The sequence below is a fragment of the Oncorhynchus nerka genome, linkage group LG8 (assembly GCF_034236695.1).
Source record: "Oncorhynchus nerka isolate Pitt River linkage group LG8, Oner_Uvic_2.0, whole genome shotgun sequence".
In the NCBI taxonomy this organism is placed as follows: Eukaryota; Metazoa; Chordata; class Actinopteri; order Salmoniformes; family Salmonidae; genus Oncorhynchus; species Oncorhynchus nerka.
The window spans coordinates 26,571,082-26,593,458 of NC_088403.1; the positions used below are offsets into that span (position 1 = coordinate 26,571,082).

Genomic DNA, 22,377 nt, shown 5'->3' on the forward strand with positions numbered 1-22,377 from the left:
GGAGAAGCCCCTATGGGCATGGGTCCCTTCCCCTTCTACACCCAGGTATATGGCTAGAAGTTCAAATTGAGAGTTTCAGTTTGAAATGGAAATGCATAATCCAATGATATACAAAGTTACTGTCACATTGGCTGGTATCCTAAGGAGAGAAGAAAGACAGGAAACAGTAGTGATGGGGAAAGATGCTGAGTTGAAGGACGAATATACAGTGAGAACAATAATTGCAATTGCCAGTCCTTCATACTACTGTAAAAGTCATTGATACCCAGTTTATTATTAAATGAAAACTACGTAGAATTTTGCCAGACTAACACAAATCATCCCTCCCCCTAAAACAACCAAGAGGAAAAATAGTGAAATTGGAGTGTATTAAAATAAACCACAAGGTCATTTAAAAGACAATAGCGTATGTAGTTGTAGTAGGGTTTTGGAGCTTCCACTTCAGGCCTGATCCAAAATCGGTGTCCTTAGGTGCACTAAGCCCAGAGCACATAGAGTCCATCTGATAAATATGGGAAATAGATACTTGAGACTGCTCCTTCCAGAATCTTTCTGCTAGTGTTGCAGAGGTGCAATGGAGAAATTCACGATTAGTTATGATATTACAGAATTACAAATCAGGAATTAGACCTCAGATGTTAAATAGATTCTACGTTTTTTATTTTTTTATTTACATAATACAGCATTGAGGAACATTTCATTTTGTAAGGAATCAGTAGTTTACTATGAAGTATAAAAGTGAATTATGATGATAAACTGATTTGTTATGGTGTGGTCATTGTGGTCCAAACCACTCCGTGCAGTTACCCCAATACCCAGCCTCTTGTATCCATCAGAGGTTTCTTGGGGATTTATTTAAACTCTAAATCGTGCAAGCTTGCAAACTGCAATTTGTCTATTCGGGCCTAATAATTGATCTTGTATTAGTCATTGAGAGGCTTGGATGAAATACCATCCAGGATTGCCGGGCCAGACACTTGCCAACTCCCTGCTCCACACTTGAAACTGTTATGTCTGCTGAATGGAAGCCAGAAGGCCAATTTATCTGTGAAAATGACTTAAATGTTTGGTTATATATTCATAAAAAAGTGCTGACAGCGAATGAAAGCTTTGTCCTGTCACTGCAGAGCCGTCCGTCCTCTAAAAAGCTGAACACGCAGGCGCAGCTCTCCCCTCAGTGAACCCACACCGACCCTGTTTGCCTTGGCGGAACATGCCATCTTTTAGGAAGTATCACTTTGTCATCCAGTGTGTATTCAGTTTCAGACTGATGGTGAAATGATCTCCAATCTGAATCGTGTGTTGACATACAGCCGACAGACATAATTGATTTTTTAAATAGTTTTTGCACATGCTCAGAGAGACAAAAGTGAGCTTTGTTAGAATGCAACACTACTGTCTATGTCAGTGACACCAAGGTTTATTTTGCAGGTCTGACCTTGCTGTGGATAGCTTACTGTGCTATAATTACAAAGTAGGGAGAATTGTGTGTTAATAAGATGCATTGCTGTAGAATGTCTCCTGGACCTCTCTGTTTCATTACATCCGTTGGATATTCATACTTGACGTTGATTGGTTGGTTTTCCCTTCCATCAAGCGAGAGGGACATGGTGATCAATTACACTCCAAATACTGATACAAGAAAGAAAACTGTTCACCTGGCTGTTTATGTTTTTCTTCTTATGTTTGCTTGCCAAGTAACAGTGGTACAAACATCTTCGTGTTATTTTATTATTGGAGGGTATTCAAAGGTTTCTCAAACGTGCCTGCAGAAAATTCTGACACGAGCATGACAAATGATATGAAATAAGTGCCCAGACGTTGTCATAATGTTGACAAGTGGTTTATTCAGCAGGAATGGTGAACAATCTGTCAGTATTTAAACATTTTCTACAGAAGGCAATCGAGCACCAGAAATAACAGCGCTGTAATTAAACAGTTTCTTAGATGATGGTGAGCTTTGGAATTCCATGGCAATCAATTCAAATGTTTTCCTATTCTAGAGCGCTTGATAGAGTCAAGTTCCTATATGTAATTCAAAATACAGTTTTCATTCCTGTTTGTGACATTGTATCTGCTAATTGTGAGATAAATGGTGACAAAGAATCAGTCAAAATAGTGTTTTGGGAGTCAGATAACTGGATTAAAAATCTAGATTCTATCATGCTCATAGCTTTCCTCTGTTGCTGCCCCTCAAGAGGCCACCATTATTATCCTTTATGCCTGCATATTGACAGTCCCACAAAGTCCCACATGGTAAACTTCCATCTTCAGCTTTGTCTCAGGGAGAACTACACTCTTAGAAAAAAAGGTGCTATCTAGAACCTAAAAGAGTTCTCCGGCTGTCTCCATAGGTTAACCCAATGAAGAACCCTTTTTGGTTCCAGGTAGAACCCTTTTGTTTCCACAAAAAAAACTTTTCACAGAGGGTTCTACCTGGAACCAAAAAGGGTTCTCCTGTGGGGACGCCCGAAGCCTAAGAGTGTAGAACTGAACTGGGGTCAAGTCTGACCAGCGTATGCTTCAGGGGATGAATGAAACCTACACTTGTATTACTCAAGCAGCATTAGCATAGCTGATCAGATGGATGGAGACATCGATCAAATGTGATAGCTTATGATTGACAGTTGTCCGTTTACCTAAACTGTCTTTCATTAAATACAAAGCTGACAATGCAAGTTGAATTAGATTGTGTCTTAATTTAGCTGAGATCTTTGGTATCAGTCTGGTGATATGGCACTGAAGGACAATCGTGCTGATAATAGATTTTAAAACCACATACATGCATCTCACGGAGGGTCAAATGGGATGCGGCCATAGAGGTCATCCTGGCTTTCAATTCACCTGGCAATATCGTCCGTAGTTATATGTGAATGGATAAGATGGAGGCCTAATCTTAACCACTACACAACAACTACATTGTATTGTATGTGTTGATGATTACAGCTGTGGGTTGCTGATAGATGTAAGGATATAAGTACCACATTAATACTTTAGGTCAGACCGTCATTTTAATACTTTTTCATTTTTTCATTTCTATCCCATTTTTATTGATGTCCGAATGCATCAACAGCCCAAAATTGTAAAAGGTTGTAATAAATTAAACATGTCTTACTTTGTGGGGAGCTGAGAACCAGATCTGATTCGCTGTGTCACTTAAGCTCTTTAACACATGGGCACATGGTTTTACAAAACAAATGGTTCAACCTTAATCATACATATTAGTAAGCATCAATGCCTTGGCTTTCTGATCATCAATGTGGTGCGTTTACATACATTTAGTTCAGGACAAACAAAAGTGCACTATGACTTTTAACACCTTAATATTATTGAAGGATCACAGTTCACAGTGCTTTTTGTCAAGTTATTTGGCATAGGGATCTATATTGAGTAACAATAATTTAAAAACAGTAGAAAAAATAGCGTTTTGCCTTCTTGGGACCACAATATGATACTTTTTTTTCATGCATTCACAGATTTCACACAAAGACATTTGCTCGCGTATACTACTACCTTATTGAAATCGCATACAAATAAAAACACTATTAATAAAATGGTGGCCACAAGGCTGTGCAAAAGGGACGACCTCCAACGATAAGCTTTGCCATCTCTCTTTCTCTTCCTGTTTTAGCCCACCGCTGCAAGTAACAAACTACAAAATAGCACCATTATACAGTGGATAGGATTTTCTTAATACGGTTTTGCTATATGATACCATCATGTACAATAATAGTAGAAGAATGCATAGGATAACATAAATGGGAGTATTGGTTGATTATACACTGACAGAGGAGGAAGAGATGTGATGGGTTGTCAGGTTGTTGAAATGGTACAGTAAGACTGTCCGGCATCCAGATTGTGCAAACAGCCATTACTCTCTGTAATCCTGACGCAAACACAGGAATTCTCAGAACGTGGTCTGATGGAACCAGTGTGTGAACCTTGCTCACAGTAGCAGAGCTCTGAGTGGCTTAGCCACAAAACGGACTGTGTGTGTGTGTGTGTGCACAGCATTTTTCAACTGCAGTCCTGTTTGTAGGTGTGTGTTGCTGTGTTTCTAACAGTATTTGAGTTGCATATCATTCACTTGAGTGAACTGTATGTGTTGCAGTTCATTTTATCGCTTTTTTTAATGAAAAATCCATGCAGTCCATGTTCATACAGAAGAAGCAAAGGTCCCTCCCTAAGCTGACAAAATAAAAGAATGCAGTGAAATCAATCATTAATCGTCTTCCTGTAGCTGGCTATTTTTAGCGCCCCTCTGTCCTGTCCTCTGCATTAGAATCCATTTTTAATCAGACCAGATATTAGACCCAGAGAATCTACGGTGAGTCTTTACAAATTAAATATACATTGAATCTCCTCAAAACTTTCTGTTTACAGTACAGAATGTAATATTACTGTCAGTTTCACTAGAATGGCTTAGCAGTACAAGATGATTGGGTCATCAGAATAGGTCTCTGGTCATGTCGTTGCCTCAAAGCCAGGTTCTTATGGTATGGTTGCATGTAATACGCTTACTGTCTGTTGAAGTAGACAATAGTAAATAAATAGCCTTAATGAAACACGTGACAACTGTGAAATCGTCTTTTGGCCAGAACTGACTGACGCTGAAATAACATTCTTATTGAGGTTCTAATATATAATCAAAGCAGTGGTTGTTAGATGAGAATGGGGGGATTACTTATCCAATAGACCGACTACTTTGCATGGCCCAACCTCTCAGTGTAAAGCTTGAACTCTTTCAGAGTTCAGGTAAAGAGGATGGACCATTGGCTCCCATAGACAGACAGATAAAACTGCTGGCTGCCCTCCTATTGGCTGTATGTAGCACAGAGCCTATCAGAGGCCACCAGGGACACTATAGCTCAGCTCACACATGGAGGTATAAGAAGAAGAAGCTCTTTGATGTGTAAGCAGCTAAACTAGTCTGTTACATTGGTTTGACATGGAATATAATTCCTTCCCATATGAAATGGTGCAGTGTATAAAATAATAAAAATACCTCTCATTTAACCCCAGCACTTCACCTCTCAGCTAGAGACATTACACACAAAGCTTATTACCATTAGCATTGTACCATTATCCACCTTTTGTTGTTTTACAGTGAACCATTCCACAGGGGCACCAGGTATGGGCCCACCCTTCTCTCATCCGTGTCCGCCTGTCCGTTAGATTCTGTCTTCTACATTCGGTAGTTTCTTCCCCCTGTGTTTCCTCGACTTGAGTTCTTCTGATGTACCTCCTGAAAAGGGTGGAGGGGGAACAGATTTTTAGGAGGAGAAACATTAGATAAGTGGATTAGGAGAGTGGGAGAAAAACAGCTTTGGGTCAAAACCCAGTGCCTGTGCCTAGAACAACACAGCTGTACAATTAATGGGTGATGATTTCATAACCTTTTGCTATAGTGAAAGAGCCACAAACAGTACAGTATCGAGTATCCTCCCTACCAGAGCTGATAGGTCATATTCAAACCACAAGCCACCAGAGCGGCACTGACATTCAACACACTGTCCCTCTGCACATGAATAAATCAATGTGATTATATGCATGCCGTTACCCTCTGTAACTAGCATGCCACAAATCTGTTGCAATCTGAGGACCAGGGTTTCAGCACAAAATGTACAGTATGAAAGTAGAATCTGTCTGGGAGAGAGAGTGCCCATGGGTCTACCACAAAAACCACTTAGTCCTCCGCCTCTTCGCTAATGGCTTTCTTTTTTTGAGGAGAGTTGTAAAATGCACCAAGTCCAAGCTTAAAAGGACGACATGGACACACAGGTGGAATTGGGAAACTAAGGGAGAGGTAAGAAAAGTTTCTTCTAGTTGGGTTGACTAGTTCGTTTGGACTGGGATTGATTACTAATTAAATTCTGTACTTGTATTTCCTTCCCTCTCACAAAAAAGTCAATATATGCTGACTGTATTCTGTTGTAACCTGGCCAAGGAGTCATTGACTGTGTATCTACTAAACGAAGGTATAAACAGCTACTTATAACAAAGACAAGTATGCATCGCATATGATGGTAGTCATGGTACCAATCATAGCATGCTATATTCTACACTGAACAAAAATATAAACACAACATGTATGTGTTGGTCATGAGCTGAAATAAAAGATCCCAGACATTTTCCATATGCACAAAAAGCTTATTTCTCTCAAATTTGGTCCACAAATTTGTTTACACCCATGTCAGTGATCATTTCTCCTTTGCCAAGATAATCCATCCAACTGACAGGCGTGGCATATCAATAAGCTGATTAAACAGCATGATCATTACACAGGTACACCTTGTGCTGGGGACAATAAAAGGCAACTCTAAAATGTGCAGTTTTGTCACACAACACAATGCTACAGATGTTGCAAGTTTTGAGGGAGCATGCAATTGGCATGCTGACTGCAAGAATGTTCACCATAGCTGTTGACAGAGAGTTGAATGTTCATTCCTCAAATTATTCCTCTTTAGAAAATTTGGCAGTATGTCCAACCGGCCTCACAACCGCAGACCACGTGTAACCATGCAAGCCCAGGACTTCCATATCTGGCTCCTTCACCTGCGGCCACCCGGACAGCTGATGAAACTGTGGGTTTGCACAATCGAAGAATTTCTGCACAACTATCAGAAACCGTTTCAGGGAAGCTCATCTGCTTGCTCTTCGTCCTCACCAGGGTCTTGACCTGACTGCAGTTTGGCATCGTAACCGACCTCAGTGGTAAAATTGTCACCAGTGATGGCCATTGGCTGGAAAAGTGTGCTCTTCACGGATGAATCCCGGTTTCAACTGTACTGGGCAGAAGTGTGGGTGAGCTGTTTGCGCTGATGTCAACGTTGTTATGTGCCATTCATATACCCACATGACCTCATGTTTCAGCATAATAATCTATGGCCCCATGATGCAAGGATCTGTACACAATTCCTGGAAGCTGAAATGTCACACTTTTTCCATGGCCTGCATACTCATAAGACATGTCACCCATTGAGCAGTTTGGGATGCTCTGGATTGACGTGTACCACAGCATGTTCCAGTTCCCGCCAATATCCAGCAACTTCGCACAGCCATTGAAGAGGAGTGGGACAACATTCCACAGGCCACAATCACAAGCATGATCAACTCTATGCGAAGGAGATGTGTCGCGCTGCATGAGGCAAATCTTGGTCACACCAGATACTGACTGGTTTTCTGATCCACACTCCTACCTTTTCTTTAGGATATCTGTATTCCTAATTCATTTATTTAAATGGACTTATTTCCTTATATGAATTTTAACTCTTGAGTAAAGTCTTAGAAATTGTTGCATGTTGCATTTATATTTTTGTTCTGTGTAGTGAAAGTAGGAAAGTACCACTGCAGTAGTGAAGGACAAACAGCCTACCTTGCAAGATGTGTGACTATTCCCAGATAAAGGTTTCTGTCAGGAAAAATAATAAAACCGTTGAGATATGAGACATGTGCTTTCCACTGTGGTAATTTATTGTCCACAATGGAATAGTTAGCCACTCTCTAGGGGGTAAAAGTCAGTTACTGGTGTTTTCTGTCCTCATCATCAAGCCTTAGCCTTAACGTCTTAATTTGGAGTGCATTCTCTGGAAAAAGCCTGACACATAGTGTCTTCGAAAAGCATTCAAACACCTTGACTTTTTCCACATTTTGTTACGTTACAATCTTATTCTAAAATGGATTAAATAAATAAAAAATCTACACAATCTACACACAATACCCCATAATGCCAAAGCAAAAACAGGGTTTTAGAAATGTTTGCAAATGTATCCAAAATTAAAAACAGAAGTATGTTATTTACATAAATATTCAGACCCTTTGCTATGAGACTCAAAATTGAGCTCAGGTGCATCCTGTTTCCATTGATCATCCTTGAGATGTTTGTATAACTAGATTGGAGTCCACCTGTGGTAAATTCAATTGATTGGACATGATTTGGAAAGGCACACACCTGTCTATATAAGGTCACACAGTTGACAGCGCATGTCAGAACAAAAACCAAGCCATGAGGTCAAAGGAATTGTCCGTGGAGCTCCGAGACAGGGTTGTGTTGAGGCACAGGTCTGGGGAAGGGTACCAAAAAATGTCTGTAGCATTGAAGGTCCCACACCATTCTTGTGTGTGTTTAATAAAAATATTTGAAACAGCATTGAAGGTCCCCAAGAACCTTCAATACTCCCGAGTGGCACAGCGGTCTAAGGCACTGCATATCAGTGCTAGAGGTGTCACTACAGACCCTGGTTTGGTCCCGGGCTGTATCACAACCGACCGTGATCAAGAGTCCCATGGGCGGCGCACAATTGGCCCAGCATCGTCCGGGTTAGGGGAGGGTTTGGCTAGGGTAGGCCATCATTGTAAAATAAGTATTTGTTTTTAACTGACTTGCCTAGTAAAACAAAGGTTAAATAAGATCATTTAAAAATAACACAGTGGCCTCCATCATTCTTAAATGGAAGAAGTTTGGAACCAGGAAGACTCTTATTAGAGCTGGTTGCCCGGCCAAATAGTAATAGGGGAGAAGGGCCGTACGCTGAAGTATCATACTTCATACGGTGAAGTATGGTGATGGCAGCATCATGCTGTGGGGATGTTTTTCAGCGACATGGACTGGGAGACTAGTCAGGATCGAGGCAAAGATGAACGGAACAAAGTACAGAGAGATCCTTGATGAAAACCTGCTCCAGAGAGCTCAGGACTTCAGACTGGGGCGAAGGTTCATCTTCCAACAGGACAACAACCCTAAGCACACAGCCAATACAAAGCAGGAGTGGCTTTGGGACAAGTCTCTGAATGTCATTGAGTGGCACAGCCAGAGCCCAGACTTGAACCCGATCAAACATCTCTGAAGAGACCTGAAAATAACTGTGCAGCAATGCTCCCCATCCAACCAGAGCTTGAGAGGACCTGCTGAGAGGAATGGGAGAAACTCCCCAAATACAGGTGTGCCAAGCTTGTAGCATCATACCCAAGAAGACACGAGGCTGTAATCGCTGCCAAATGTGCTTCAACAAAGTACTGAGTAAAGGGTCTGAATACTTATGTAAATGGGATATTTTAGTTTTATATTTCATTATGGGGTATTGTGTGTAGATTAATGAGAGAAAACAATTACATTAATTTTATAATAAGTCTGTAACATAACAAAATGTAGAAGAAGTCAAGTGGTCTGAATGCACTGTATGATCTAAAAATCAAATATACTGGAAGACCCACTACAATGTTCTATATCTATGTCCATTCTGTTTCGATGATGTCAACTGTGCATCCTCTTACAATGTATATCTGTTTGGTGCTGTGCTCACCTTCTTGGTTTTTGTCTTGTCTGGGTGCTGTGCTGTCCTACGCTCTGTGCCTCTGTCCACGTTTTGCACTGCAGTACTAACCTTAGGTGTTCTTGGCATGTCTGTGTGGCGCTGTGCGCGCACAGAGCGAGCTGCCTTGCCAGACTTGACAGGGGCACAGTACATTTCGAGCCGCCTCAGCTCGCAACTCTGGAAGCAGCACTCGTCCACAATACCACGGTTATGTGACCGCCGTGAACTGGGGCCATAGCCCGTTGGTTTACCTGAGGGACGGAAAGGAAGAAGATTTTGTGTTACTATATGTGAAGACGTAAATAGCATGTAGAGAGGATGTAGAGAGCATGTAGAGAGCATGTACAGAGCATGCAGAGAGCATGTAAAGAGCATGTAGAGAGCATGCAGAGAGCATGTAAAGAGCAAGGATAGCTGTCGTTCCAGTTTGTTCTGTAAGTAAATAAAAAAGAGAACTGAAGACAGCTTGTTGCATAGGATTATAATTTTTGGACCTCCGTGTATGTTTGTCTTCATGTTATAGGTCGAAGTTAAACGTTGAGGTAAAAGTAGAGGTCATAGGCATGTTAAGTGTTGTGTCACGGGTATGTTAAGTCAACCACAGGTGCTTTAAAAGAGCCAATGGAATCATATACAACATAACCCATTACAGTCTTGGATATGGACCAACTTCTTTAGTGCAGATGTCCTGGAAGGTTTTATATCTGTGAGCTGAATGAATCCAAAAAGCTGTAATCATTTGTGGCTGTGCGCCAGGACCTGGGCCCTGTAATAGCTGAGTGCTAACGGCATGGTTGTGGACTTGATTATTCTGATATATGGACAGTGTTAATGACATTGATTTCTTCACTGCAAAATTTACAGGGTATCCCATTGCACTGTGCGGACCCTTTTTGGCAGCCGTGAGGCAGTAAAAAAAAAGGTCACGGTCACCGTAACATTGAGAATATCACGTTCGGACATTTTAGACCCATTAGGCCAAACCTCAACCCCTCGGGGCCCAGTCAGCCTGTGGAGAAAGTAGGCCCAGGCCTAAGTCACACCCTCTGGCGTACGGGTTGGTCGTTTCATTCACATTTTCACCTGGCAACCCAGCAGCCCTTTATCGCTGACAATCTCTGAGCCAGTTGGACTCTGGATACTGCGGATGCTGTTACAATGCAGCCATGCTGTTGTTTACTAACAATATATATGGCTTTCCAGAACCATGACTAGACCCATAGTTCCCATACATGCAAAAGACAGACAGCTGTTGACACCTAAATTGTGTGTGTGTGTGTGTGGGGGGGGTCCTAGTAATGGCAGGAAGAGAATAAAGGAAATGGTATCAAACACATCACACACATGGTTTCCATGTGTTCGATATCAGTCCATTCACTCCATTCTAGCCATTATTATGAGTCGTCCTCCCCTCACCAGCCTCCAGTGGTGAAAAGCCAGAGAGGCTCACTTGGAGGTCTGGTGCTCTTCAGTATGAATCGGAATCTGAGCACTTCTCTGAGAACCCAATTCACCTTGTACAGTGATGTGAGTGGAAGGGAGGAGGAAGTTAGGAGTTGCTTTGACACCTGAATTCCAACATCTTCTCCCTCTCTCCAAACCCACTTTCTTTCAGTGGCCGTTAAAAAAATATCCCACTCTCCATTTACAATTCCCTGCTCACCTCGGGCAATATAGCCTTGATAGGCTTTTCCCTGTTACCAAATGAAATAATAATAATGTAATATGGCATTTACAAGGAGGAAATGCCTTTCCCTTTCAGAGTTAATAGCTCTTGGCCTGGGAGCCTGCCAGTGCTGACAAAGTGCATTAACTTCTGCTCTATGCCTTCCTTATCTTGACAATGTTGTTTTGGACAGAGAGGAGCTCCAATTCAGAAACAGATGCATCTCTCCACAGTTCTCAGTCAGGACCCTGGGTACAGTGTGAAGAAAGATTATGGAGGGAGTTGTACTGTGTGAGAGAAAACACTGATCTCAAGTCAGATGATGAGATACAGTGTGTGTTCGTGGATAGTTGAAGGTGAGAGGGTTCTATACTGGCTCAAAGGTTGAAGGTGTGAGGGTTCTATACTGGCTTAAAGGTTGAAGGTGTGAGGGTTCTATACTGGCTTAAAGGTTGAAGGTGTGAGGGTTCTATACTGGCTCAAAGGTTGAAGGTGTGAGGGTTCTATACTGGCTTAAAGGTTGAAGGTGTGAGGGTTCTATACTGGCTTAAAGGTTGAAGGTGTGAGGGTTCTATACTGGCTCAAAGGTTGAATGTGTGAGGGTTCTATACTGGCTAAAAGGTTGAAGGTGAGATGGTTCTATACTGGCTAAAAGGTTGAAGGTAGGGGGGTTCTATACTTGCTAAAAGGTTGAAGGTGAGATGGTTCTATACTGGCTAAAAGGTTGAAGTTGCTGCACTGGACAGCAAGAATAGTTGATTCAGCAGGCAAGGTGCTCTAAGTCTTAGAGTACAAAGAGCTAGTTCTCACCCAAGGTCTATAGTTATAGACCCCAGACATCCCCTGTATGATGAGCTTGAAATATGTCCAGGTCAACAAGGTCAATCATTGTTTTGAGGATTTGACCACCAAAATGTAGGCTATAAGTAATCAGGCCATGTTATAGCCTCTTTACAATGAGAACTGCATGTGGAATACACCAGTTTTCACCTTGAGAATGAAAGGTAGCAGGTCTCATTGTTTGAAGACTATTTTATGACTTTCATAACTTCATCTTTCTTTGTGTCCTCAGCTGGGCCCAGTTAAAGATGTACTCTCTAACTTTCGTATCATTTCAGCCAGTAGTTTTGATAGGGGCGCTCACGAGCCAAAACGGGTCCCTGTTTTTTGTGCACTACGTCATTCCATTGTGTAGGGCGGCAGGTAGCCTAGCGGTTAGAGTATTTTTATCAGTAACCGAAAGGTCGCTGTTTTGAATACCTGAGCCGACAATGTAAAAAATCTGTCGATGTGCCCTTGAGCAGGGCACTTAACCCTAATTTGCTTCAGGGGCGCCATGCTACTATGGCTGACCCTCTAAAATAACACATTTCACTGAACCTATCCAGTGTATGTGACAATACATTTATTTTTATTTTTATATACTATGTTTCCATTTTGTTTGATATGTTACAAATCCAATTCATGCAATCTTTTGTGATTAAGATCGCGGAGTGCATCTTTAACCCCCGTTTACCGAATGGCATGTTGTAATTAAGCCAAAATAAACCATGATAAATTGTCACTTAACCATTGTTGCTGACGTATAACAAGGAATTTTCATGACGAGGGAAACCATCTTGCGAGGCCAAGCTTCTGATTATTCAATCAGACAGGTTGTATTGTGAGCCAGGAGTCGACTGTGCTGGCCCTGTTTTCCAATCCCTCCCAATAAGGCCCTCCAAATGAACATCCGCTCTTATTCTCAATATAACCTGTAACCTTCTAAACAAACAGCTGGAGAGGAGAGAAAAATCATCTGGATGCAGATTTTAACATGTAGAAGAATCCGCTGTAGCTGGTTTGTAAAAAGCAGAAAGCATCAGTAATCAGGTGGAATAGGTTTTGGAAGGTTTTAAGTGCCACGTTTCAAGGGATCACTGACTGTAATCCGCCGTGAACAAAGAGTTGGCGTCCTGTGTGCTGTTGTTGTAAACAAACTCAGACAAACCACCTTCTCCTGCCTGCCGTATGGTGTGGACATCCAGCCGGGTCGGTGGTGTGAGAAACAGGCTGTTTGAGAAGGGGGATCCGTGGTGATTGGTAAAGGCTATTGTTTTGGAGTTTGGTCACAGACATTCAGGGCACGGCAGATTAGTGGTAGGCTACACGTCTTTTGTTTGTGTCACTGTGTCGTAGACAGACACCCACTACTACAGATTAGGGTGCAGTTTTGTTTTGGTGTTGTGTGTTGTTGCATGCATCTATTGGATGGAAGGGGGCCCATGTGCCCCCTTTTGGTAGGGTGAATGAGTTTGAATAGATTAGATTGAGACTAAGTGCTGCATAACAACTGTTTGGCTGCGTAGAGAGAGGCTCCATCATGACTTGAAAGAAGGAATGTCTGCAACACTGTAATGCTCCCCAGTGGTTTATTAAGATGCACACAAGACAAGGTTTTGATCCCACTGGGATCTTTGTCAGGTCAGTCAACAATGTCTTAGCTGAAGAGCAAGGCAGCCTGTTAAGATAAACCTGTCTGAGATGCACACAAGCTAGAGGGATCTTTTCATCAAGCAGCATTGACCTTTTGGCAGTCTATTTTTTTTAAAAACCTTTATTTAACTAGGCAAGTCAGTTAAGAACATGTTTTTACTTACAATGACGGCCTAGGAACAGTAGGTTAACTGCCTTGTTCAGGGGCAGAACGACAGATTCTTGTCAGCTTGGGGATTCGAACTAGCAACCTTTCGGTTACTGGCCCAACGCCCTAACCACTAGGCTACCTGCCGCCCACAGCATGATGGTAGTGCCACAACAGCAGAGAGGCATGGGTTGGAATATAAACCGTACCTTTAACTACCATTATTGTGCTCATGATCATGCTGAAGTTGCTATGAGATTTTATTTGTTATGTTCAGTGCATTCGTGAAGTATTCAGACCCCTTCCCTTTTCCACATTTTGTTAGTTACAGCCTTATTCTAAAATGGATTGAATTAATACAAATCCTCATCAATTTACACACAATACCCCATAATGACAAAGCAAAAATCATTTTTTAGAACATTTTGCAAATGTACAAAAAATGTAAAACATAAATACCTTATTTACATAAGTATTCAGACCCTTTGCTATGAGACTCTAAATGAAGCTCAGGTACATCCTGTTTCCATTGATCATCCTTGAGATGTTTCTACAGCTTGATTGGAGTCCACCTGTGGTAAATTCAATTGATTGGACATGATTTGGAAAGGCACACACCTGTCTATATAAGGTCTCACAGTTGACAGTGCATGTCAGAGCAAAAACCAAGCCATGAGGTCGAAGGTATTGTTCGTAGAGTACTGAGACTGGATTGTGTCAAGGCACATATCTGGGGAAGGGCACCAAAACATTTCTGCAGCATTGAAGGTCCCTAAGAACACAGTGGCCACCATCATTCTTAAATGGAAGAAGTTTCTAGCCACCTCAAGATTTCCGCTGTGGAGTTGGGAGAACCTTCCAGAAGGTCAACCATCTCTGCAGCACTCCACCAATCAGGCCTTTATGGTAGAGTGGCCAGACACAAGCCACTCCTCAGTAAAAGGCACATAACAGCCCACTTGGAGTTGGAGGCACCTAAAGGACTCTCAGATGATAAAAAATAAGATTCTCTGGTCTGATGAAACCAATATTTAACTCTTTGTCCTGAATACCAAGCGTCACATCTGGAAGAAAACTGGCACCATGGCTACTGTGAAGCATGGTGGTGGCAGCATCATGATGTGGGGATGTTTTTCAGCAGCAGGGACTGGGAGACTAGTCAGGATCGAGGCAAAGATAAACAGTGCAAAGTACATAAGAGTTCCTTAATGAAAACCTGCTCCAGAGCGCTCAGAACCTCAGACTGGGGCGAAGGTTCACCTTCCAACAGGACAACGACCCTAAGCACACAGCCAAGACAACGTAGGAATGGCTTCTGAACAAGTCTCTGAAGTCCTTGAGTGGCCCAGCCAGAGCCCGGACTTGAACCCAATCTGACATCTCTGGAGACCTGAAAATAGCTGTGCAGCAACGCTCCCCATCCAGACTGACAGAGCTTGAGAGGATCTGCGGAGAGGAATGGGAGAAACTCCCCAAATACAGGTGTGCCAAGCTTGTGGCGTCATACCCAAGAAGACTCAAGACTGTAATCGCTGCCAAAGGTGCTTCACCAAAGCACTAAGTAAAGGGTCTGAATACTTATGTAAATGGCATATTTCAGTTTTTAATTTATAATAAATTTGCAAACATTTAAAAAAAAAAAACATTTTTTGCTTTGTCATTATGGGGTATTGTGTGTAGATTGATGAGGGAAAAAACAATTTAATCAATTTTATAATAAGGCTGTAATGTAACAAAATGTAGAAAAAGTCAAGGGGTCTGAAAACATTCCAAAGTAAAGAATATAAACGCAACATGCAACAATTTCAATGATTTTACTGAATTACAGTTCATATAAGGAAATCAGTCAATTGAAGTAAATTCATTAGGATCTAATCTATGCATTTCATGACTGGGCAGGTGGCGCAGCCATGGGTGGGCCTGGGAGGGGATAAACCGGCCAATAAGAATACGTTTTTTCCCCCAAAAATGGCTATATTTACAGACAGAAATACTCCTCAGTTTCATCAGCTGTCTGGGTGGCTGGTATCAGACGATTCCGCAGGGGAAGAAGGTCCTGGGCTGGCGTTGTCAGGCGGCTTATGGTAGAGAAATTAACATTAAATGATCTGGCAACAGCTCTGATGGACATTCCTACAGTCAGCATGCCAATTGCACGCTCCCTCAAAACTGAGGGACAACAAATCTCTGGCATTGTCTTGTGTGACAAAACTGCACATTTCAGTGTGGCCTTTTATTGTCCCCAGCACAAGGTGCACCTTTGTAATGAACATGTTGTTTAATCAGCTTCTTGATATGCCACACCTGTCAGGTGGATGGATTATCTTGGCAAAGAGTGATGCTCTCTAACAGGGATGTAAACAAATGTGTGCACAAAATTGGAGAGAAATAAGGTTTTTGTGCTTATGGAAAATGTCTGTGATCTTTTATTACAGTTCATGAAACATGGGACCAAAACTTTACATGTTGCATTTATATTTTTGTTCAGTATATTTGAATGACCTCTGAGACAAAAGTCAAAGAGGCAGGCCACTCACTGCTCTATCCTGCTACTTGGATAGAGCTATGCCGGAGACACTGCAGCACATAGCTTACATTCCTCAAACGAGTAAGGCTGAAAAGACAAGGCTCTTCTCCAGAGTGGGCACAGAAAGGATCTGAGTTTTACAGCCTCGCTGTGGATAGTAAGAAACAGTGAATTCTTGGAACTGGTGCAGCGCACTGCTTGTGGAGTGTCAGGGAGTTTATGGATTGTCGGGGTCTACGAAAGCTGCTATAGACCTGGAAACTACCTCTTTATCACTGGTACCACAAAGAGTTTATAGCCTAGCTAAATTTCCCTCACATTTTCAACTGAGGTTTTGTCTGCTTTTGTTAGGCAATTAAAAGCCAGTATGTAAGAGCATTTAGGATCCTAACTCAGTGAGTTAGGGTCTCATGGGATGGGATAAACTGGATGGGCCAGGCAGTTCAAAATGATGTGACATAGCAAGCTTGGCTCGCTCTGGCTAGTTACAGTCTAGGAACCATTTACCAGGGTTTAAGTTTCGGTTTTAGACCTAAGTAGAGGCCTCAGATGAAACTGTAGACTATAATAATGTGGGCACAATATCTGTACAAGTTCTTTATGGTCAAGCCTGGCCAACATCTCCAATAGAACAGGTTTATTTCAACTCAAACCTTTGTGTCTTGACTCCAAACTGACAGAACTCAAATCTAACATCCCCATTCTGTCCTTTTCCTGAGATGTCTCTTTGTTCTGCAGAGTAGTTCTTTAGTGAGGAGGGTCAACATTCTCATTCCAAAACAACACCTTTTCACAGTGACAAAGTGCACACAAAGTGCAAGCAGGAGGCCTTTCTTTCTTTAGTGCTGAGTGCCTTCTGCTGAGTGTGTGTGTGTTCAGGTCCAGTGTGTAAAACTAGAGAGGTGGGGAGGTGGAGGGGAGGGGTGCATCCTGATCATCCTGTAATCCCCCATAATCCCCTGCTGCTCTGGGACAAGGCCTAGCTGTGTGTGTAGTGAGGCTGATGTGCTGTTTACACGTTCTCCACTCTCCTACTCCAGCTGCTTCAAATAGAATAGACACAGAGAGACAAACAAGGCTGAGAAAGGATAGGATGGCTCATCAATGGCTGCTTAAAAGCAATTTACTCCCCTCTGTTGCTCATTCTGTTTAAACTACATGCTGTTGGGAGGGCGATGGCACAGTGCCAATCTGAATTCGTTTTCATCTCAACTATAAATGTATCTCATGTACAACTCTCTGAGCTAGTGGCTTATGACATGGCATTATGAGACAAAAAGGACAAGACTTGTTTGTCTATTGCCCTGTGTCGCTGAATCTCTGTGCCTTTTTCATTTTAGTCAGTTGTAATTTTCCACATCCTTAGTGCTCTGGAGTGTAGGTGCTTCATAGGGGTTCACTTTTAAACGGTGAGAGGAAATTCTTCAGAATAGAATAACCAGCTCCATCCAGAGTACATTACAGGAAGTGGGTGTGATCTAGAATAAAAGCTCAGGAAGAGTTGATTCATGTCTTCCAGAGAATCTACAGTACCCCACTGATCAGAGAATGTTCCTACCGATTTTCCTCCCAATTTCCCTGTCGTCCAGTGTTCCTATTTGCAAGCTGGGGTTACCCAGATTCTGTCCAAAAGACCCCCACGAAGACCAGATTCACGGTATGTCTGAATATCCACTCTACTCCACTCAACCTGGGAGGAGTTTGCCTGCTAAAGCATTACTAAGACAACTGAGGATTTCTAGGTCAGGCTAATAATTGGAAAAACTGACTACGGTTGTGGATTTAGTTTTTCTTCTTTAGACCACATTTTGTTTCAATAAAATATTTTTCCACCGAGTAGTATTTCACATTTCTGTCAAGGTAATGAAATCTGAAGTCTTGAAATGCAAGTGAGGCTACTTTAGCAGTGACATGGTGGGTAAGGTGGATTGGCCCTGCTTCTCAGCCCGCAGAAAACCCAGTGTTGCTGCAACACTCTGGGGACACATCATCACTATGGTGGCTACCAAGTTCAACATGGTGCAGCAGACTGGAGGAGAAGAGTTCAGGTCGGGAGCAGACCAGACATGACGACCGCACAGAGTTGTCACACTTCCCAGTGCAAGAGACGACAGAGACCTAAATGGATAACCCAGATATCTCACTTAAAGACTCGTTGTTATACATGTGGTTCCATCTGACAGCAGGAGAGAGAGACATACTGTCCACACAGTGAGCCACCTGCTGTACATACCTCAATGTTCCTTTCCAGAAAGGATGGAGTGTGCCTGAAATGTCCTCGACTCAATGTACCTTTTTTAACACGAGAACAAGGCATTGATGGATGGGCACTTTGCAGCTTAATGATCGCACAGTACAGTATATAGTCACATGGAGGTATGCAGTCTAGTTCCAAACCTTGACAGATTGAATTCCCAGAGCCAGATAAGGTCTATCTGAGGTCTGTGAGTTCATGATAGGAATGATTTTCTATTTATGTCCATTGTTCAGTTCATCAATTAATCATCATAGAATAATCTTGTTGAAGATACAGTTCTATTCCAAATACAAGGCAATGCAGCAAGTTCTGGCAATTCAAGATTATATTCCATAGGCCATGTGAAGTAGCCTGATTGATAAAATGGTTCAGAAATCCCTTAAACACTCAGAGAACACATAAACCCCTTTCACAGTCTCACATCATCAAATCTCCCAAATCGTCTCCCACCTCATCAAAAGTATTTACACATATTAAAAATTTCATCAAGTTCCCAGAAGAATTGTTATCACTCAAATATTCTCAACTCTGTCACAACTAGTAAAAAAAAAACACCCCTCGGGAGAACTTTCAATTAAGTCTGATTAAGTTGGAGCATAGAGCCTCTTTCAAGATGATTGACATCTCTGAGCTGTATTGATATGTCAATGTCAGTGATACGAAACGATGGTGCACAATAATGGTTTAGCCTTGGAGAGGTGGTAAAGAGAGACTTGACACTTGAATGTGCAGTGATTTCATTCAATGCCAGCTAGGGAGCCTCAAGGCACCACATTCAGTATATGGCACTAATGAGCCAAACCACAACCTTTCTGAGAACCTTTCCATGGTTCTAATGGGAAGAAGTAGTCCCCTGAGGGAAGGATCAGGGTCCATGTCATAGGAACACTGGCTACTGATGAGAGGGAGAACGCAACACCTTGACACAGCTCAGCACTGCCATATATTGCATGTTGTTCTGGCCTTTGTGCCTCCAATGGAAAATAGGAGATTTAAGTCCTGGATTCTTAGCGGATGGTTTTCTTTGGGTAGCTTTCCCCATTTCTGGTGGAAAAAAAAGTTCACTGCAACATTTATGTCTTTCCCTCCTCCTTCTTACAGATAGTCAGCCTCAATTCGACTTAAAACCCCATCCCCATAGACCCAGCAGCCGTTTCAATGAGCATAATATACATATAGCTGTTTAACATCATTCTATACTTCATTTACCTCTCAGCAACCCCCAGAACCTCACTTCACTCCTGCTTCAAGGGCATTGCATCATGTGATTCTATATATTCCATTCCTCTAAGTCAGTAAGTAGTCCATCACAATCAAGGATAGAGACTAAATATACATAGGCTTCTATACTCATCAACTCTTTCAAATGTGATAAGTCTACAGCTGAAATGTTTCATAGGAGTGAGGAAAAAGACAGAGGGAATGGTTATTAGAAAGGGAAGGCCAGATGAGAGAGATCTGATACTGTTTCATTTATGAGGTTGCGGCATTAGCGCTTTGGGAGAATGGAGCAGCAGCAATCCTTTATGAATAAATAAAAGGTGCACTTACTGAAATAAAATCCTCTCTCTCCACACACAAACTGCAGCGTGTCCACCAGCTCCGCCCCGCACAGGGTCTCGGGCCCCGCCCCTGTTGCCGCCGAAGTCAGGGTTAGGACGCACAGCAGCAGTGAGAGGGTGTGGGTACAGGAGACACAGCACATCGCACTCTGCGTTCAATGGGGAGAAGGGCACAGTTAGTAGGGCATGGCAGGCAGAGAATGTCGTCAGTCTCACCTTCCATATCCTATTTCACCAGTGTCAGTATAACTTGGTGGCAGTGATTTCATATGCCTTCACCAGCCTATTTCAACATCCTCGTCATTTTGATTACTATACATTTGCGAAATATATAGCTAGGTTTTCTAATAGGTTCACAATAGGTGAAGGAACAGGTGTCTATGGAACCGTGACGTCCAAAACAATCACACAATCATAATACAAAGAGCCTACAATTAATACCAGTCTATGAGTTTTGGTCACGATTTACGCACGACTTACGTACGTATGGCCCTTGAAGTCTATTAACCCTTACAAGCATATTAGGATGTAAGGAGCGGTGATTGCACGAGCCGCTTCCTGAGGAGAGAGTGCGTTCCCGGTTCGAAGCACATACACATCATTATCTTGTCTGTAGTCTATTTCACTGATAATATTCCAGCGGGCTATCAGACAGTTATGTTTCACAACCCGATAATCAAACTTTTGGGGTGTCATAATAAAGAACAATTGCATAGGAATTAGTCACAGAGAGAGAAAGGTATGCATAAAACTAATGCAGAAATCAATCAATGCGATAAGATATCTTTAAAATCGTTTGTTCACAAACAGTGGTTTATCTTCTTAATTAAGTAAGCATGGTTTTAAGATAATGCAATGATGCCCTTGGTTTCTCTCATTCTCAGCTCCAAAAACGATCGTTCAGGACAGGAGCCACAGAGCCAAGGATCTTGCCTATCCAAACATGAGATGGAAAACGGTTCACGCGCCAAACCCAGCAGATGAAGCATAACGGGACAAATTTACATAATAAAGATAATTTACACAGGATTCATATACATCACAACCGCTACCACATAGTTACCTTCTTAGACGCCTTAAACCCTTCCTTATCGTTTGTTTTCCTACAATCCAATGTGGTATCCAAATGCGGAGTCAGCAGAAATGACTTTGAAAGTTCAGTAACGTATGCAGCAACATTAGTGGTTTATATTCATGGAAACGGCACCGGTCAGCGCGCACTGCGCAAACGTGTCGAAACTCATGCTGGAAACGCATTGAAACATCCACACGAGTGTGTTAACTCATGCACGCAGACATGCCAACATAACCTTATTTTCGTAAAGTCAATTAAAGTAAATGTTATAGCTAGGCTGCCAAAGAATGTCTATGTGAAAACAGTCAAACGTGCACTCACAGAAAATGCATGCACATCTACCTGCTGACATGTTCTGATAGTCATCTTGAAATAGTCTATAATAAAACCGATTTGTACCTTAATTAATTAATTAAATCCCTGAACTAAAATCATATGCTATGATCAAACATGGGTCTTTATTCATTTGTGTTTTGATACTGCAAATAAATCAGTTTGGTTCTTGCAACAAAACAAAAAACAAAAAAGAGTAAGTAAGGTGACAATCTGGTGTCAAATGAAATGATTTAAAGTTACCTTGAAGACATCACATAAATGCCACTGGAAGAAATGACCGCTAGACATCCCCACGGGTCTCCGCACGACAAAACCCAGTAAAAATGAACTTGTTTGAAGTCATTAAAAACAGCGAGAAAGTGGATAAGATGCAGGCAATGTCACATCTCAATATTCCGACTTTGTTCCATTGCGCAGGCTCGTTTTGGAGAAGTGAGATTTAGCGAACAGGAGACGGATTTAGAGAGAAAATCCCTCACATGTATCTACATTACACAGACATTTTCAACAGGAAACAGCTGGGGCAGCATTTGCCTTCTCCTCATCCTAAGTTATTCATTAAGGATTTTGGGCACATATTCAAATAACGTCATCGTTTATACTTTTCTTAGAATGGGATTGAATTTTGATCTCTTTAAGGCTTGGTTAGTAGTTCAAGATAGAACAAGACTCATACCACCCGCTCTTCTCAAAGCTTGTTATGTGTAGAAATCTCATGGATGAGTTGTTATAGGCGTTGGAAAATAGAATTATTGTCCACGAAGCGCTCTTGCATAATTTATGTGGCACATGTAGGCTATGTGTCTTCATATTCATCATCTATTACATACATATCTATCTCCAACTTTTGATTTAGTGGGCTGATTCATCATCATGATTCAAAGATTTTCATAAACTAGAATATTTGAGTGTTTATGTACAGTGCACACACAGTCAACAGTTTTAATGGATAGCTTGCACATTGGTCTCTTTTTTTATACAATTCATATACGTTTATATTCATATATGTGAATATCA

The 22,377-nt window shown here is 41.9% G+C and overlaps 1 protein-coding gene across 4 annotated transcripts; it reads right to left on the reverse strand.

The window, feature by feature from the left end:
- Nucleotides 1-1,827: 1,827 nt before the first annotated feature.
- LOC115133034 (insulin-like growth factor I) lies at nt 1,828-22,047 on the reverse strand. 4 transcript variants are annotated; one of them, XM_029665858.2, is made up of 5 exons: nt 21,601-22,047; nt 19,939-20,098; nt 9,303-9,565; nt 7,376-7,411; nt 1,828-5,245 (listed from the first exon to the last, which is right to left on the reverse strand). In XM_029665858.2, exons 1-5 carry the CDS (start codon nt 21,646-21,648, stop codon nt 5,186-5,188), a joined length of 567 nt encoding a protein of 188 aa, XP_029521718.1. In that variant the 5' UTR covers nt 21,649-22,047; the 3' UTR covers nt 1,828-5,185. The 4 variants fall into 4 exon arrangements, with proteins under 4 accessions (XP_029521718.1, XP_029521720.1, XP_029521719.1 ...); XM_029665860.2 differs by lacking the exon at nt 21,601-22,047 and adding an exon at nt 21,013-21,136; XM_029665859.2 differs by lacking the exon at nt 7,376-7,411 and having other exon boundaries at nt 21,601-22,046.
- Nucleotides 22,048-22,377: the final 330 nt, after the last annotated feature.